The sequence below is a fragment of the Pristis pectinata genome, chromosome 8 (genome assembly GCF_009764475.1).
Source record: "Pristis pectinata isolate sPriPec2 chromosome 8, sPriPec2.1.pri, whole genome shotgun sequence".
Lineage (NCBI taxonomy): Eukaryota > Metazoa > Chordata > Chondrichthyes > Rhinopristiformes > Pristidae > Pristis > Pristis pectinata.
The window spans coordinates 66,981,094-66,999,725 of NC_067412.1; the positions used below are offsets into that span (position 1 = coordinate 66,981,094).

Sequence of the window (18,632 nt, forward strand, 5' to 3'; positions counted from 1 at the left end):
ACAGAGACTAAAGCCCAGGTTTGACCTATACATATTAAGTGACATTGGATGGGCAGTAATATGCAGATCACAGCTTCTTGGGGGCTCAAGTTGCAAAAATTAATGCGGTCTTCTTATGGACCGATTTTGCCTTATTTAAAAAGAAAATCTGACAGATCAACTATTTGAGTTACCTTAACCTGCCATTTCAGCTGCGACAGTTTCCACAACAACCGGGCCGCTTCTGCCCGCCGGAGACACGGTGTTACCTAAAACTCGACTCGGGTTCGTCCCAGAGGGAACGGATGAAGAAGAATTAAAATCTTCCCAAACGTCCGATAATAACCAGGGATACGAAAAAAGAATATTAACCCCCTACCTCCGTAAACATGTAAACGCGCTACATTATCGCTTGTTGTTTGTGTCAGAGAATGTCATTCGGCTGGAGAATGGCCCGGAACCACGTCGCGGCCCGTGTTTTCCAGCCGACGTCGACTGTTTTCTTTGTTGTCGGGAAGGAAGAATATCCGGTTTCGATAAATCGAGTTTAGATTCGGTTTGCAGCGGTTGCCGGGCGGACATGGCGGTGTGCGGGGTTCACCTGGACTCTGATGCTTTCCTCGTGTGTTTGAATCACGCTCTGTCCACGGAAAAAGAGGAAGTGATGGGGCTCTGTATTGGAGAGGTACAGATCCCTTAGCAACCAGGCCGGGCGACCGTCACCCTAGCAACCGCGCGCCCCTCCGACCAACCAGGGCCTCACCCTAGTAACGGGGCTGGGGACTCTCGCCGTAGCATCCGAACCTCTCACCCAGCGGCACAGCAATGAAAACTGTCGCCTCAGGGACGGAGGCAGTGGCCTCGGAGCCAGGCCTGGGGCCATTACAAAGGCCACTGTACCGATGCCAAAGGCAGCAACCGTTGCCTGACTTCCACTGGACCGTCGGTTCATGGTGAGCCGAGGGGAGGCCACTTGCCCCATTCCTGTGTTGGTGTCAGGCAAAAGTCCCACCCAACTAATGAGCAAGCAAACTTAACCCTGCAGAAACCGAAAAGCAGGAAGCGAGTAGTCAATCCACTTCACGGTGTCCCTAGAGAAATGGTGCAAACAATTGTTATCGACTCATTTAGTTACAAATTATGTAGATTTTGTATAGAAAATAACATTTTGGGACTTTCTTGGGAGAAGCAGGTGACGGGCTAAAGATTTTCAAAAGATTTCCACTATTTGAGTAGAGAGTGATTTGGAAAATTATATCAAAACTCAATTTTTCCTCCAGAATGGTAGAAGGAGAATTAGATCTTTGTTCTAAATCAATCTGATCAACTTTTCTATGAATTTCCACTCTTTCCTCACATTCATATGGTTAATTTCTGCCCCTTTTCCCTTCCCTTGACACTCTATCCCCATTTCTCGGGACAGTTTCGTGATCACAGTTACCTAGACCACACTTCCTTCATCTCAATTTCTTTAAGGACCCCTTTCTCTTTTTTTTAGTTTAATTGTCTCTGTCACATCAGTTTTGGCAATGCCATCTTCCATACTGGCACTACTGATATGTCTTCCTTTGCAACCAAAGATTCCCCTTCCACTATAGTTTACAGGATTCATGAGAGTAACCAGCCAATATCCCATATATCTGATCTCCCCTCTTCTTCCCTTCCAAAATGATGACCGGGTTCTTCTAGGTCTTGCCTTCTAGTCTCTATGTTCAACTGATCATTTTTTTACTATTTCTTGCATCTCTGGTGAATTACTGTCTCCCCTTCCCCTCCTCTTGGGAATTGTACAAACCCCTGTCCTTTTGATCTTTTAACAGTGTCCAGAGTCCATAAACATTTTTTTCTGTGAAACAATTCATTTGACTACTTCCAATTTACTGTATTATATTCATTGCTCATGATGTAATTTTTTAAAAAGATTTACATTGGGGAAACCAATTGCAGAATAGATGACTACTTTGTGGAACATCAAAACTCAATTCATGTGTGTGACTCTGAGCTTCTGATAACCTGTGCCTTTAATTCTCTGTCTTACTAGCTTGACTTCTGATGTTGGGGTCCTCCACAGTCCCAATGCTTGATGTAATTTTTCGATGAGTCATGTTACAGCAGTCTGAGCGCAACTTTTTCAACAATTTCTAATAATAATTCTGCAATCCCCATATTGACTTGCTTTTGTCTTTTTCTTTATCCCATCATCGCACCCTGTCACCTGCACCATCATTCCATCTGTAATTTAATCCAGGAAACATCGATTTTTCTATGCATGGGCATTGAACATACTCTCCCAATGCTCTTTAGATAGGAGTTTGGTTCCAGAGAACTGCACAGTAGCAAATATTACTCCCTTGTTCAAAAAGACAAAGTAAGGATAAGCCAAGCAACAACAGGTCAGTCTGTTTATTCTTGGTGGTGGAAAAGCTTTTAGAAGCATTAATCTGGGACAGCATGAATAGTTACCTTGAGAAAAATGGGTTGATTAAGACAAACCAGCATGGATTTACAAAGGGCAAAACATTTTTAATGAACTTGACAGAATTTTTGATGAAGTAACAGATAGAGTCATTGTGGTTATGCAATTGATGTAGTGTACATAGACTTCCAGATACCATATGACAGGCTTAATAGCAAAGGTGAAGTCCATGGCATAAAAAGGACATTTGGTAGTTGGCTAAGTAACAGTTAACGGAGGGTTGTGGTGCATAGTCGCCTTTCAGACTGGAGGACGGTAAATAGTGGCATTCCCAGGGATCAATTTTGGGATAATATTTAATTTGTATTAATGATCTTGACATGGGAAAGGAAGTAATAATTTCTGAATTTGCAGCTGACACAGAGCTTTGCAGTATTGTGAAGTGTGTGAGAGGATAACAATAGATTGCAGCAGGATACAAATTGGTGGAATGGACAGACACGGGTCAGATGAAGTTTGATATAAGGAGATGCATTTTGGTAGGTAGAATGAGGAAGGGTGATTTAGAATATTCTAAAATAGTTGCAAGAGCAGAGGAACCTGGAGATATGTGTGCACAAATAATTGAAAGTGGCGGGGTACATATAGTTCTGGGATTCATTAATAGAGGCATAGAGTATAAAACCAGGGAAGTCGTGGTGAATTTGTCCTGCCACAGCTGGAATATTGTGTTCAATTCTGGTCATCTCATTATAGGCAGGAAGTGAAATTATTAGAGGTTTACAGGGATGCATCCATCTTGTTAAATGAACTAAATGTTGTATGTTTTGAAGAGAATCACGTTTCATTCTTCTCAACTCCACTGATCATAGGGTCACCCAATGGAAATTCTCCTTGCTGGACAACACACTCATTCCAGGAATCAATCCAGTCAATTTACACTGCTGCACCTCCAAGCCTATGTTATTTTACTTTTTTATGGAGACTAAAACAGCATATAATATTCAAGATGTGATAAGGTCACAGGAATTTAAATTTGACCACATATTATACACATTTGAATGCATATATTTGTGCTGAATGTACTTAATGATTATTGGGGGGGGGGGGGGGGTGGTCATGTATCAACTTTCACTGGTGGCCACCTGCGGGGTTTTACCTAAAGCTTGTACAATTGCTACAAAACTTGTTGAGTTTTGTAATTGAACCTCCTTGGAAGAAAGGCTGACATACGATTTGCCTTTTTGCATGTTAACTTACTGCATTTCATGCACCTGTACACTTAGAACCATCTGTAATCCTATATTCTGCTATTCCTCCTAACCAAATGAATAAACTCACATTGTACTCCAACTGCCACATTCTCGTCCCTTCATGTAACCTGTCTGTTTTCCTTTCTAGATACTTTGCATCTTCTGCAAAGCTCATATTTTTCACCTACCATCAACAGACTTGGATAGAGTGTGTCCTTTTCTCCAATATAAATAATTAATAATAGGTGAGGTCCCAGTATTGATCCTTTTTGTTAGCCACAAGTAAAAGCCTTCTAGCTGAAAATGATTAATTTATCCCAACTTTATTTTTGTCATGTCCTTTAACCATTCTTTCTTTTTTCAATCTTTTTATTAGTTTTCAAATTAATACAGATTAATATATCAATGTTTATACATGTAATACAAAGAGATCAAGAGAACAATCATGGCATGGATAATCATAAAGAACAATAGAGTATAAAAAAAATCTGTAGATCCAATGATCTGTTAGTGAATGAATATAATATAAAAGAAAAAGATTTATTATAAAATATTAAAAAAGAAAAAAAACAAACCAATAAGAAAAATTATAAACAATATATCAAACCAAACTAAGCTAAAGAAAAAAAATTCAAAAAAACCCAAAAAAAACTGGACTAAAATTTCTCAATAGAAACAGAGCAATATTATGTCATCAACTTCGCTCCTCTAAATTGAAAGGTTATTATAAGGGGATCTATATCATGTGAAAATATTGAATAAATGGACTCCAAACTTCCTCAGATTTAAGTGAAGGATCAACAGTACCACTCCTAATTTTTTCCAAGTTTAAACATGATATAGTTTGAGAGAACCATTGAAAAGTAGTAGAGGGTATTGGATCCTTCCATTTAAGCAAAATGGATTGTTTGGCCATTCCTTTAACCATTCTATTCATGCAAATATGTTATTCCTGACCCTAGAGTTCTCATTTAGTGTAACAACTATTGTGTGGCAGATTATATAAAATAAATCTTGTTTCTTTGACTGATTGTGAGGCCACTTTCCAGAAATGAGAGAGAGTGTAGTGTGACACCTGTGAAAGGCCAAGAAGTAAATAAAAAAATAATTAATGAATTTCTTCACATTTTCTTAGGTTGACACAAGTAGGATTGTTCACATTCATTCTGTTATTATCCTCCGTCGCTCAGATAAGCGCAAAGATCGGGTGGAAATTTCTCCAGAGCAACTTTCTGCAGCCTCTACTGAAGCTGAGATATCCTTTCAGTGATCACAGTGGAGATTGCTATTGTGAAAGGTTCTGGGGTCATGTTATTTCAAGTCTTTTTTTCCAGAATGTGCAAAATTACCTGCTGCAAATATTGTGAGATAATGTTTTATTCATATTTTCACAAGATGAGGCGGCTAACTATTAGGGAATAAGGAGCTTTTGAACCTAGAGTCTTCATTAGATAGCCCCAGGTTGGATACAATACACATCTGATAGGTAGTAAAGACAGAGATTTTGGACATAAACAAGTTTGTTATTTGCTGAATAAAACTTCTAAAGGATGCAGATAAATTCTCTTTAAACTACAACATCAAAATATAATGCAGATAATTTTTAATATTTTCTGGGGGGGGAAAGACTAGAAATTACTATAAAATATATTTTAAAAATCATTCATTTGCAAACTTATTTTTCTTTGTAAACCAGTGAAGTTTACATTGTGTGTGCATTAAGGTGTTAGTATAAGAGGGCAGACTTGAAAATTGTAGTGTTCTAGGATTCTGGAGGAATGTCTTTGTTAGAAAGTTACATGATATTACTTTAATTTATTATCTTTAACTAGTTGTACAGATTAGCTGATATGACTGGCCACCCGATGAGAGTGGTGGGATGGTATCATTCTCATCCACATATCACTGTATGGCCTTCACATGTAGGTAAGTGAATGACTAAACTGCACGTTAAGTAACCATGGAGTTAATGTGCCTTGTGCAAGCAGTTTAAAATATTCCTTGTTTACAGTGTTTTTTGCACCTGACTGACATACAATTTCACCTTTGGAAAAAGAAACAGAGTTAACATTTCAGGTCAAAGACCTTTTGTTAGAGCTAGAAAGGAGAGAAAACAAGTCGGTTTTAAATTGCAGAGAGGGTGGGGGAAGAGGCGAATAGAACAAAGGAAATATCTCTGATAAGTGAGGCCAGGTTTGCTGTGCAGATAAGCTGTAAACTAATTCATCAGGTGTATGGGTTAATGTGGGCAGTTAGAGAAAGAGAGAATTGGAACAAGGGAAAATAAATGCTATGAAATGAAGACCATTAGAGAGTGAGAACACATTAAAAAAAAGAATATAGAAGTTGCAAAATACAGAGTTGTAGGACGTGCCTGGTAGGTCAGGCTATGCTCATGAGGAGAAAAAAACTGAGCCAATATCACAGGTGAACTAACTAGTTCTAATATGCACAGAAAGCAAGTTAGCTAAAGTTGTAAGATTTGTTACTGAGCCCTTTCAAAAAAGAAGTCAAATTCAATAAAAAGGTTGCCTAGATGGAAGATGGGGTGCTGTTCACTAAGCCTACATTGGGCATTGTTATAACAGTGCAGCAGATCACAACCAGATTGGCCAAAATGGCAGTGGGATAGAGAACAAAGGTGAAGATGGAGAGAAGGAGTGAGGTAAAGCACCCTATGTTCAGTCTGCAGGCGTGACTCTGAAGTTCCTTTTGGCTACCACTTTAATTCGGTAGAAACTGTTATTTTTCTCTCTTCACTTTTCACTGATTAAAACCTCATTGGAGCATTTTTGTTGATTTCCTAGACTAGCTAACTCAACACAAAATCTGGAGCTTTGTTGTCTAATTGATTCAAATTATTTAACTGGCACTTAGATGCTTGATGAGATTCATGGAATGGATCAGATGAATCAACAGGAAATTGTCATTTCTTATGGTTTTGCATTTACCCAGAGAATCATCAGCAACCTTCCCTCAGTGCTTTTCACTTGTGAGAGATTTTGTAAAATTATTAGAGCCTCAGTGTTGTGTTTGTTTCTGTTAGAAAGAAGAAACAAAACATTTCTTTCCAGTCCACCACATTTTTAAAAATTTCATGTTTTTTATATAGTGGCATGCAAAAGTTTGGGCACCCTGGTCAAAATTTCTGTTACTGTGAATAGTTAAGTGAGTAGAAGATGAACTGATCTCCAAAAGTCATAAAGTTAAAGATGAAACATTTTTTTCAACATTTTAAGCAAGATTAGTGTATTATTTTTGTTTTGTACAATTTTAGAGTGAAAAAAGGAAAGGAGCACCATGCAAAAGTTTGGGCACCCCAAGAGATTTGAGCTCTCGGGTAACTTTTACCAAGGTCTCAGACCTTCGTTAGCTTGTTAGGGCTATAGCTTGTTCACAGTCATCGTTAGGAAAGGCCAGGTGATGCAAATTTCAAAGCTTTATAAATACCCTGACTCCTCAAACCTTGTCCCAACAATCAGCAACCATGGGCTCCTCTAAGCAGCTGCCTAGCACTCTGAAAATTAAAATAAATGATGCCCACAAAGCAGGAGAAGGCTATAAGAAGATAGCAAAGCGTTTTCAGGTAGCCGTTTCCTCAGTTCGTAATGTAATTAAGAAATGGCAGTTAACAGGAACTGTGGCGGTCAAGTTGAGGTCTGGAAGACCAAGAAAACTTTCCGAGAGAACTGCTCGTAGGATTGCTAGAAAGGCAAATCAAAACCCCGGTTTGACTGCAAAAGACCTTCAGGAAGACTTAGCAGACTCTGGAGTGGTTGTGCACTGTTCTACTGTGCAGCGACACATGCACATGGAAGAGTCATCAGAAGAAAACCTTTCCTGTGTCCTCACCACAAAATTCAGTGTCAGAAGTTTTCAAAGGAACATCTAAACAAGCCTGATGCATTTTGGACCTGTGGACTGATGCATCCTGTGGACTGATGAAGTTAAAATAGAACTTTTTGGCCACAACGAGCAAAGGTATGTTTGGAGAAAAGGGTGCAGAATTTCATGAAAAGAACACCTCTCCAACTGTTAAGCACGGGGGTGGATCAATCATGCTTTGGGCTTGGGTTGCAGCCAGTGTCACGGGGAACATTTCACTGGTAGAGGGAAGAATGGATTCAATTAAATACCAGCAAATTCTGGAAGCAAACATCACACTGTCTGTAAAAAAAAAAGCTGAAGATGAAAAGACGATGGCTTCTACAACAGGATAACGATCCTAAGCACACCTCAAAATACACAATGGACTACTTCAAGAGGCACAAGCTGAAGGTTTTGCCATGGCCTTCACAAGTCCCCCAACCTAAACATCACCGAAAATCTGTGGATAGACCTCAAAAGAGCAGTGCATGCAAGATGGCCCAAGAATGTCACAGAACTAGAAGGCTTTTGCAAGGAAGAATGGGCGAAAATCCCCCAAACAAGAATTCAAAGACTCTTAGCTGGCTACAGAAAGCATTTACAAGCTGTGATACTTGCCAAAGGGGATGTTACTAAGTAGTGACTATGCAGGGTGCCCAAACCTTTGCTTCGGGCCCTTTTCCTTTTCTGTTATTTTGAAAATGTAAAAGATGGAAATAAAAAAGTAATCTTGCTTAAAATATTAAAGAAATGTGTCATCTTTAACTTTATGCCTTTTGGAAATCAGGTCATCTTTTACTCGCTTAGCTATTCACAGTAACAGAAATTTTGATCAGGGGTGCCCAAACTTTTGCATGCCACTGTATAGTGATTGCCTGGGGGAGGGCAGCTCCTATCTTGGCAAATGGATTGTTTTGCATTAGTCTTCATTAAACATGCACCTTGCTGGTAAATTTTAAATTATCTTCTACAACACCACTTCAGATTGAAATTATATTGAAGAACTTTGCCTGCAATAGCTTGAGGACCTTTTAGCTTGTTTACCAGGTCAGTGTACATATTGAATAATCTGCTCAGGAAACAGAGTTTAATTAATTTCTTACTCTCTTCTCTCTATCAGATGTCCGAACCCAGGCCATGTACCAGATGATGGACCAGGGTTTTGTAGGACTTATCTTTTCCTGTTTCATTGAAGACAAGAACACCAAGGTTTATATCAGTTTGTATTCTTTTGTGTGCTATTCCTGTGGCGGCAGACATCAGATGTTCAGTGCTTCCTCAAAGAGTTGGTGAGAAAGCCTCTGTGTTTATTGTTGGCTCTTAAGTGGGTTATAGAACGGCATTAGGGCTGCCTTTGCTAATGATAGCCTAAATTAAAAACATATCACAAAAGTATCTCTACAATTAATAATAAGTTGTACGTTAGTGATCTTAAAACAGACACAAATCCTGAAAATCTGAAATACAAATACAGGAAATGCTGAAATTTTGCTCCAGATACAATGATAAAATTTCAGAAATATTGATGGACGTTATGATTTGGAGGAGGCATCATTCAAACCTTTGCGTATATATATTTAAAGATTCCATAATATCATTTAAGGAAGAATAGATTGACCAACCTTTAGTCCTTAATCTGCAAAAGCAAATTAATTGGTCATTCATTTTATTTGATCTTACTGTGCACATTGTTTCTTATATTTGCTATCTACAATGCAAAATTCATCTCAGCAGTTAATGGCTGAAACCCGTGGAATATTCTGTGGACATGATAAACCATCTAAAAGCAAGTTTCTTCCTTTTGTTTTCAGATCTAGATTGACATACATTGTATTTTCTATGTGAGGGTTATCAGATCTATAGAAAGCAAAAACCTTCACTCCCTGACAGCATCAAATGTTGTTGCAGCAGCTATTTCACAGATTAAAAAGTAAACTTCTCTTAATCCTAACAAGGAGACCTTCATTCCAAATCAATAAAACTTGAATAATGTGGCTGTTAATTTGTAAGGACTTGAATAGATTTGTGCAGTAGTCTTGGATTGATATTACTCCAAACTCTTTCAACTATTGGAACGGAGGCACTTCCATCACTTCAGTCCCTGTAGATTTGAATATGGAAGCGAGAACAGAAAGAGAGTTTTTTTAATGCCATTATGCTGCACTCCAAAGCAAAGTTGCATAAGCTCTTGTTGCTTTCCTTCAAGATCATTATTATGCCAATAAATAGTATATTTATTTGATCAGTTTATGATTAAGGTCCACCCATATTTCATTGTTGCAGTTACAATAAAACATATAATTAATAGCTTATTGGTTACATAGAAAATTAAGGTAGTGTGTTTAAAGAATACATTTTGACTTTCTCCTTGTTTGTTTCAGACTGGTCGAGTTCTCTACACCTGTTTCCAGTCGATTCAAGCGCAGAAAGGTTCTGAGTAAGTATAATCAAACATATATAATATTATGCAGCATAATATTTATTAAAGGGTTTGGTTCTTAATGTGAGCTGATGAGTGTTATTAATATGAGGGAATGCCAAGTAAAGGAATGGAAAAACTTGATATGTTCTTGCCCTCATTTCACAGTAATTCAGTCTGGATCTAATGACTTGCTTTCTCTGCCAGGTATTGAACAATGGGTAGAAGAATACTTGTTCTCACAATACTGTATATTAATTTGTTAGGGCTCTACTTTAATCTTTGGGATTACACAAGCATTATAAAGTACTTGAGCTAATCTGATGGGCCAGGAAAACATGAGAACCCTCTTAATTTTAAATTTTATTTCAGATATGAACGAATTGAAATCCCTATTCATGTTGTGCCACATGAAACCATTGGCAAAGTGTGCCTGGAGTCTGCTGTGGAGCTTCCAAAAATTCTTTGTCAGGAAGAGCAGGATGCTTATAGAAGAATTCACAGGTAGGGGGATAAATGAAATACAACTTCCAGCTTAAGACTACATATCCATACTACCTCTATTTCCTTCTCTGTAAAATTGATGTACTCTGCCATGCTTGCTGCTGAAACCATCGCTCATGTTTTTGTTAATTCTAGTCTTGACTATTTCCATGCATTCTTGGCCTGCCTCCTTCATTCTTTGCTCCAAAATAATTGAGGTCATCCAAAGCATTGCTGCTCATATTGTAATGTACCAACTCCCATTCATCCAGTGCCCCTGTGCTTGCTGATCTACATTGCAGCAACACCATGATTTTAAAATTTTCATCCTTTTCAAGTCCTTTTATGGTTTTGCTCTTCTCTATCTGTGTAATCTCCACCTGCCCTGCAGCATTCTGAAATATTTTCACTAGTCCAATTCTAACCTGTTGGGTATCCCCAAATGTAGTTGCTTTAACAGATTACCGGACCTTCAATTGCCAAGACTCTAAACTCTGAATTTCTAATTTAAAACATCTCTGCACTTCTGCTTTTCTTTTCTCCTTTAAGGTGCTGATTAAAACTCATCCATTTGGCAAAGATTTTTATTATCTACCCTATTATTTTTATGACACTAGATTAATTTCTGCATGTTTTTCTTGAAATGCATTGGAAGTTTTTAGCCACATTAAATAAATACATTTGTAATTATTTAACCTGTGTTTTCAATCTACTTTCAGTTCTGGAGTTCTGGATTTATCATTTTGAGTTGATACATTACCACTGTGGAACAAATACTGAAGTCAGTCCTATACAGCCTAAAGGACTCCAATTTAAAGCTTTTACATGCCGCTTCTGTCAGTCACTTTAAAAAAAAGACAATGAACGCACCATTTTGTAAGCAATAGCTTTTGAGATCGCTTTCAATTTTCATGCTATGTGCTTATCAAAATCATGGTTCCAAGTAGGAAAGACCTGGATTGTCCAGAAAAATGCCTGCAACTGTCAGGAAGTTTACATTCAGGCTATTGATCTTAATCCTAATTGGAAAAATATAGTATTTTGGTAGCTGGCTATATTTATAATGAGCCATTTGCCTTTAGTTGTATGTTTGAAGTTTATTAATTTGGGTCACTGTCTTATTGTCAGTAGATTTTTATATTCAACATGAAGTTCTCCATGGAGCGTAATTCTATTTTTTTTTCAGTCTGACACATCTGGACCCAATAACCAAGATTCACAATGGATCAGGTATGTAATGACTTAAATGTGCATTTGAGAAACAATGCACATTGAGTGGTATAATAGAAGAGTACTGTCAGGGGCTTGCATCATTAATTGTGGTGATTGTTAAACACAGAATATGGAACATTGCAGCACAGGAACAGGCCCATCATGTCTGCGCTAACCATGATGCTAATCTAACTATTTCCATCTGCCTACAAATAATCCATATCCCTCTATTCCCTGCTGTTCATGTGTCTGCCTAAATGCCTCTTAAATGTTGCTCTCATATCTGCCTCTACCACCTCCCCTGGTAGCGCATTCCAGGCTCCTACCACTCTCTATGTAAGAAAACCTTACCTCGTTATCTCCTATAAACTTCCCCCTCTCACCTTAAACATATGCCCCACAGTATTTGATATTTCCACCCTGGGGAAACAACCTCTATATACCCCATCTATGCCTTTTATTATTTTATAAACTTTATCAGGTTGCCCTTCAGCCTTCAGCACTCCAGAGAAAACAATCGAAGTTTGTCCAACCTCTCCTTATAGCTAATACACTACAGTCCAGGCATTGTCATGGTGAAACTCTTCTGCACCCTCTCCAAAGCCTTCACTCCCCCAATAGTGTGGCCATCAGAACTGCACACACTATTCCAAATATGGCCTAACCAAAGTTTTATACAGTTAAAGAGCCTACATAGAAAGAGTGGGAGAAACAATATGATGATGAGAATAGTAGTTATGAGAGTACTCTTACATAGAGGAACATTTTGTCCCTTTCTCGCAGATCAGAGAGAGATATTGTAGGAAAGATGAATAATCATGTGCTTAAATCTCTTTATAGAAAAGACAAAATTACAGCTAACTCCATAGACAAAATATAGATATGAAAGAGGATGAAGTTATAAGTGTGAAGTGGTTCATTTTGGTAGGTCAAATATGATGGCAGAGTATAGTATTAATGGTAGGACTCTTGGCAGTGTGGAGGATCAGAGGGACCTTGGGGTCCGAGTCCATAGGACGCTCAAAGCGGCTGCACAGGTTGACTCTGTGGTTAAGAAGGCATATGGTGTATTGTCCTTCATCAATCGGGGAATTGAATTTAGGAGCCGAGAGGTATTGTTTGCAGCTATATAGGACTCTGGTCAGACCCCACTTGGAGTACTGTGCTCAGTTCTGGTCGCCTCACTACAGGATGTGGAGGCCATAGAAAGGGTGCAGAGGAGATTTACGAGGATGCTGCCTGGATTGCAGGGTATGCCTTATGAAAGCAGGTTGAGGGAACTCGGCCTTTTCTCCTTGGAGCGACGGAGGATGAGGGGGGACCTGATAGAGGTTTATAAGATGATGAGAGGCATTGATTGGGTAGATAGTCAGAGGCTTTTCCCCAGGGCTGAAATGGTTGCCACAAGAGGACACAGGTTTAAGGTGCTGGACAGTAGGTATAGAGGAGATGTCAGGGGTAAGTTTTTTACTCAGAGTAGTGAGTGCGTGGAATGGGCTGCCGGCAATGGTGGTGGAAGCAGAAACGATAGCGTCTTTTAAGAAACTTTTGGATAGGTACATGGAGCTGAGAAAAATAGAGGGCTATAGGTAAGCCTAGTAATTTCTGAGGTAGGGACATGCTCGGCACAGCTTTGTGGGCCGAAGGGCCTGAATTGTGCTGCAGGTTTTCTATGTTCTATATGTGTGATGTAGTGGTGGTAGTATATTATAGACCCCCCTCAATAAATTGAGTTCCATAGTAGTCATTGGAACCAAATTGTAGAAGCAAAGTTTAGCATGCTACTTTAGTGCTTGTGCTACTATCTTGCAGAGTTGACATAAACAATTGAGGAAGAACTTCTGTCGTGATGTTTAAAAATTTTTACTACAGTATTTTTTGAGTTCCTATGACTTGTATCCACAAAAATGTACAAAGCCATGTCCAGGTGCACCTTGAAGTACTACCGTCATAAAAGTTATTTTAAGTAGAGGAAGCTTTTAAGGTAGTATGACAAAGTTATCTGATTTATAGTAAAATTGATGTTTTTGCCTGCAATATAATGTGACCATCTATGCAGCTATGCGGGTAGTGGGTGCCATATTACAGATGATGGAACTGGTGCTACAATAGTTGAAATATGCTGGCAATTTCAAAGTGCAAATTCTGTGAAAATTACTACTCCAAACTAGTGTCTGTTGTTAACTAAAGAGAGGAAATACTTGAAGTACTTAGCAGATCAGATAGTATATGAAGAGAGAAGTAGCACTAATATTTCAAAGGTTAATGATTTCTTTAATGAAAGAAATTATTAACTTGAAACATTAACTGTTTCTCTCCCTAGCAGTGCTGTTTGATCTGCTGCAGGTCTCTAAGATTTCTGTTATTTCAAATTCCATTTTCTGCAGAACTTTACATGTGAACTGTTGAGTCCGTGTCTGTCCAGTATTATAGGGTATACTTTCTTTACTGTTGGTTAACTTGTTATCTCAATGCGGTTATGGATGTAACTTGATTTCATGAACCTTTCTAGAATTTCCACTATTTTTAAAAGGAGTGGATTGTGGAATGATGAAGTGTGCCATTCAACCTAGGGGGAAATGCTTTATATTTGAGGGAAGGCACCAATTGAGTCTCTGAGGAGAAGAATGGAGAGTTCTTGTTTAGATTGTTTGAAAAATTCAAACAATGTCATCTAAATGGATACCAGCCCTCTAAACATACATATGGTAACAGCTGCAAAAGGGATGGGGTTGTTACTTGGAAGGAATACGTATAGTTCTGTATGTTGGAATATTTGAAGGTTGTGAAGTGTTGGAGAAGTTGAGCCAAGGGAAACAAAGAGATGGATGAGATAAAGACCAAGATAAATGAGAATGTGATGGGGTGCAAAGATTGTGCACCATGCAGTATGTAACCTGCGCAATGTGAAACATTTATTTCTAACCACAAGCAATTGATTCAATAGATAATTTATCTTTTTAAAGGTTAAATTTACATGGGTTAATTTTATGTTGGTTTAAAATATAAAAACTGTAGCCAAATCTTTTAAGGGAATTGTGCAACTCACCTAGCTTTGCTACTCTTGGCAGCTATGTCATAAAGGCTCAAGAATTCAGAATGCTCAGAAACAGACCGATTATTTAGTAAATTCTTGAATCAATAAAGTACATGAGGAAACATCTAATACTAAAATAGAAGCAATTCATATTATGCAATAATCTTATTGAGATGTTAGATTATTAAACACAATTAAAAATGAATGGTTATCAAGGCAAGACTTTGAATAAACTTTTTGTCTCTGATATACATTTCCCTAGATAGGAGAAAGATTACCGAGCAAGTGTAGGGGCAGGCTAGATGCTGGATTTTGAGTACTTTATCCCAGAATTTCATGTGTAGTATCAAGTTGCTCTGAATGAGTAATGCATCTCTTAGGATTAAACTGTTTCATGCTTTGTATACAAAATTGTACACTTAAAGGGGATAGTTCAATTCTTTGATTTTAAGAATGTTTTTTTTGTTTAAGTTCCTTCACTGCAAATATGTTAATCGTGGTTTTATTTTCTCCAGTTTTCACAAAGAATCTGTGCAGCCAAATGTCGTCCATTAGTGGTCCTCTGCTACAATGGCTGGAGGATCGTTTAGATCAGAACAAACAACACATCCTGGAACTTCAGCGGGAGAAGGAACAGCTCCTCCAGGAACTAGCAGTCCTAAAATGAAAGAAATTGTAGGAACTAAGGAAAGAGGAACAGGAAAGTGCAAGCAGAATAATCTTTTTCTGATGAGAAAGGAAGCCATTTGACTGCAACAAAAATGTGTAGCAAAGCTTTTATGTCATGTTTAAGATCCCACTCAATTTATCTTTAATCAAGCCTGTTCAACAAGTGGAAGGAAGCACATATTGGCTTTGGTTGGCTTTTACACCAAAAGGGGATTGTTCCAGTCATTGCTGGATCTAAGTATTCACACTTCAGGAGACCAGCACTGGAATCAATAGCTCTATTTATATCAACTTATTGCTTGGACTAGTTCGCTGACAATATTAAATAATTATTCTTTCAGTTGAACAAGGTGTTAACAGAAGTTGGTTTAATTAATATTACTTTTCAAGACCAGGGAATTTGTCGAGTACTTGATAAATTGTCAACGAAAGAAATGTCTACTTGTGTTTTTATTTGCATAATAGAAATTGGAATTTGTGGCATCTATTAGATGCTGTGATTTATTTTAATATAACTATCTATATAATATAACAGATTGGGAAATTCAAGAATTTGTGGATACCGTAGAGCGCATCTTTCAAAGATACAATAGGTCACAAGACGTTAGTTATATCTTAAAAAGTGAGACTGTTTATTTCTCATTTTTCATCCTGTGAATAAATTTGGTGAATAAAGTAAACAATTTTGTTCCCAACTTCAGAAATATTTAGGATGTTTTGCCATTTACAATAGAGTGTCAGCATATCATCTATGTGCATTATATTGATTCATTTCACCACTGTGGAGCCTTTTTGTGATATTTGATTAGATTATTAACTTAGCCAAATGGTATATTCTGGAACTTCAATATGAATGGAATATCATTTTCAGGAATTGATCAGTTTCACAGAAGGAATGATAGGACCTGTAGGGAAGTGATAGGAAATTTCATGCTAGTGATCTTTAAAGCAGAATAGTAAATCAATTGAATTGCGATAAAGCTACAGTCATTGGCTTGATAGAACCTAGAGACAACGTTGTTTATTCTGCTGCTTAATCAACTTTGAGTATGCCTTTCGATTTCTTGGTCTACGGGTTAGTTGAATTGCCATTTTCAGTCAGCTTTATTTATTGATCTCAATGCATTGGTTTTTGATATACATCTAGTGAACTGTTTGAACTGGTGCAATCCATAATCCAGTTAGAAAGATAATGTAGTCCATATAAGGTGAAGTAACACTTCCTAGGAATAGTTCAAGCAATTCCTATCTATGACTGCTTGATTGTGGGGCGACTGCATGCCTGATTGCTGTTTCCAAGTTAGTTTTGGCTCACACATTGCCTTCATATTTGCATTCATTTGATTTGTAGGGTGCTAAATGCATAGGTAAAACGTACAAATCTCTTCAGTCCTAAACAGTTTTATAGCTTTAAACCCAGATATGTGCTAGAATGGGTATTGTTTAGGTTACTGATATTTAAATTAAAATAGCCAATGATATTTAAAACTAAACAATATTAAGAACAAGCCCAGTTTTTATCCCTAAAATATCATCAAAGTATTTTCTGCCTTAAATATTTTGTGCTTGTGTATGTTTATAATCTTAAGAAGACATGCATTTAAGGTATGTTAAACAAAATTTAATTCATTCATAAATCACTTGCCTTAATTATTGCTTTTAAGAAGTTATCCATAACCAATTCACTGTGAGCAGTAGCACTGGATATATGTAAAAAATTTTTTAAAAACTGGGCATACACATCTCATTCACTTTATACCAAATATGTCGCACCTCGTAAATAGATAAGAAAAGCAATAATTTGTAGTGAATAGAAAATCTGGGAGTAGAAACTAGCAAAGCTACCACGGATGATTTTTTTTTAAATTAACCTTCCCACACACTAAGCCAGGATTCTGATAACAATTAACCTTTTTTACTTAATGTCAATTAGATTTCACAGCCTTAGTAGAAATGTTAAAAGATCAATTGTAAAATGTTTAAGTGGTAAATGATTATAAAACAACAAATGCTTTTGTCTTAGTTAAAAGAAGTGTGCTATTAATTCAGAAATCTTTCATCTATTGATAAAATTTTTGTGCCTCATTTGCAGCTCAATTTTAAACATAATGACAACAAATTTCACTGATGAAGGAAAATATCAATCAGAAGTATAGGATATATTTTAAGATATTTCAATATTTTTCCACTTTTTTTCATGTTTGAGAAAGCTGGTCTTTGATTTCATCAGGGTTCCCAAAACTTAAATTACTGAGCAAACTTCAAAAAAAGCACCAATGTTATTCTTTGCACGTTCTCTGGACAGTATTAAAGTAATGTTTCACTGTTATACAATTATTCTGTGCAATGTGTGTCTCTGAATATAACTTCTCTCCATTAACATTATCACACTTTGAAATGTGGAACTCTTAAGGTGCTACAGGATTGATACTATAACTGATAATAATGACTTGTGTACCAGGATGTGGCAAGACTTGATGTTGTTTTCTCCATCTATTTCAATTTCTCCTTTCTGTTATAGCGATGGAAAGTGAATAAAATACTAAAAAAGAAAATCAGAAATCTATCATCAAGACAAGAAAGAATAACTTCATGTTGTAGAAAAATAATTAATGAACTTGGCATTGTTTATACAATGGCTTTGTGCTCTTGGCATATATTGAACTAATTCATTTTTACAAAGCTTGTGTAAGTAGAGAAAAAGGGGAAGATTATTATTTATTTACCATTTTCCAGAGTATTTCACAGTCAGCCAATTGGTTTTAAAGTACAAATACAATACAGCCAAATCTGCCAGCATATTAGGACGCAGCAGCTTTGGAGAAATAGTGGATGTATGACCAAAAAATGTCTCTTGGTAGTGTTTGTTGAGGGAGGAAGGTAAATTGGATAATATGATAGTACACTGCTCTTTGTTTTCTACTGAAGAATTCATCCTGAGTATATGGCCAGACGGTTGTCATTCTAGCTATTATCTAGATTTGGATATAATCATCTCAGGCCATTCAATGAAGTGCCTTTGAAGTTAAGAGCCATTTTAGTAAAGGTAAGCAAAGCTGTCAATGCATGCACAGCAGTGATGTAAATGACTAGATAATTTTCTCAAATGTTTGGTTGTAAATTTTGGCCAGCACACCAGGAAAATTCCCCTGCGCTTAAATAGTGGTGTAGGATCTTTGAAGCTGAAGGGGGAGAAAGAGCTGCAATCTTACAGCTCATCGAAAACACAGTACCTCTGATGATGTTCTCTTGCTTTGTGCACTGAGATGTCTGCCTGGATTTCATGAGTTGGGCATG

At 37.3% G+C, this 18,632-nt stretch overlaps 1 protein-coding gene across 1 annotated transcript; it reads left to right on the top strand.

The window, feature by feature from the left end:
- The first annotated feature begins 373 nt into the window (after positions 1-373).
- On the top strand, positions 374-17,880 carry brcc3 (BRCA1/BRCA2-containing complex, subunit 3). The gene is made up of 8 exons (XM_052021054.1): positions 374-664; positions 4,784-4,903; positions 5,487-5,574; positions 8,636-8,724; positions 9,897-9,952; positions 10,307-10,438; positions 11,604-11,647; positions 15,182-17,880. The coding sequence occupies exons 1-8, from the start codon at positions 560-562 to the stop codon at positions 15,331-15,333; spliced, it is 786 nt and encodes a 261-aa protein (XP_051877014.1). The 5' UTR covers positions 374-559; the 3' UTR covers positions 15,334-17,880.
- The last annotated feature ends 752 nt before the right edge of the window (positions 17,881-18,632 follow it).

What these genes read in the sequence shown, in the direction of transcription:
- brcc3 (XM_052021054.1), top strand. Translation starts at nt 560, where the DNA reads ATGGCGGTGTGCGGGGTTCACCTGGACTCTGATGCTTTCCTCGTGTGT. An exon ending in CAGCCTCTACTGAAGCTGAG is followed by an intron (nt 4,904 to 5,486) that starts ATATCCTTTCAG and finishes AACTAGTTGTAC; the next exon opens with AGATTAGCTGATATGACTGG. An exon ending in CAAGATTCACAATGGATCAG is followed by an intron (nt 11,648 to 15,181) that starts GTATGTAATGAC and finishes TATTTTCTCCAG; the next exon opens with TTTTCACAAAGAATCTGTGC.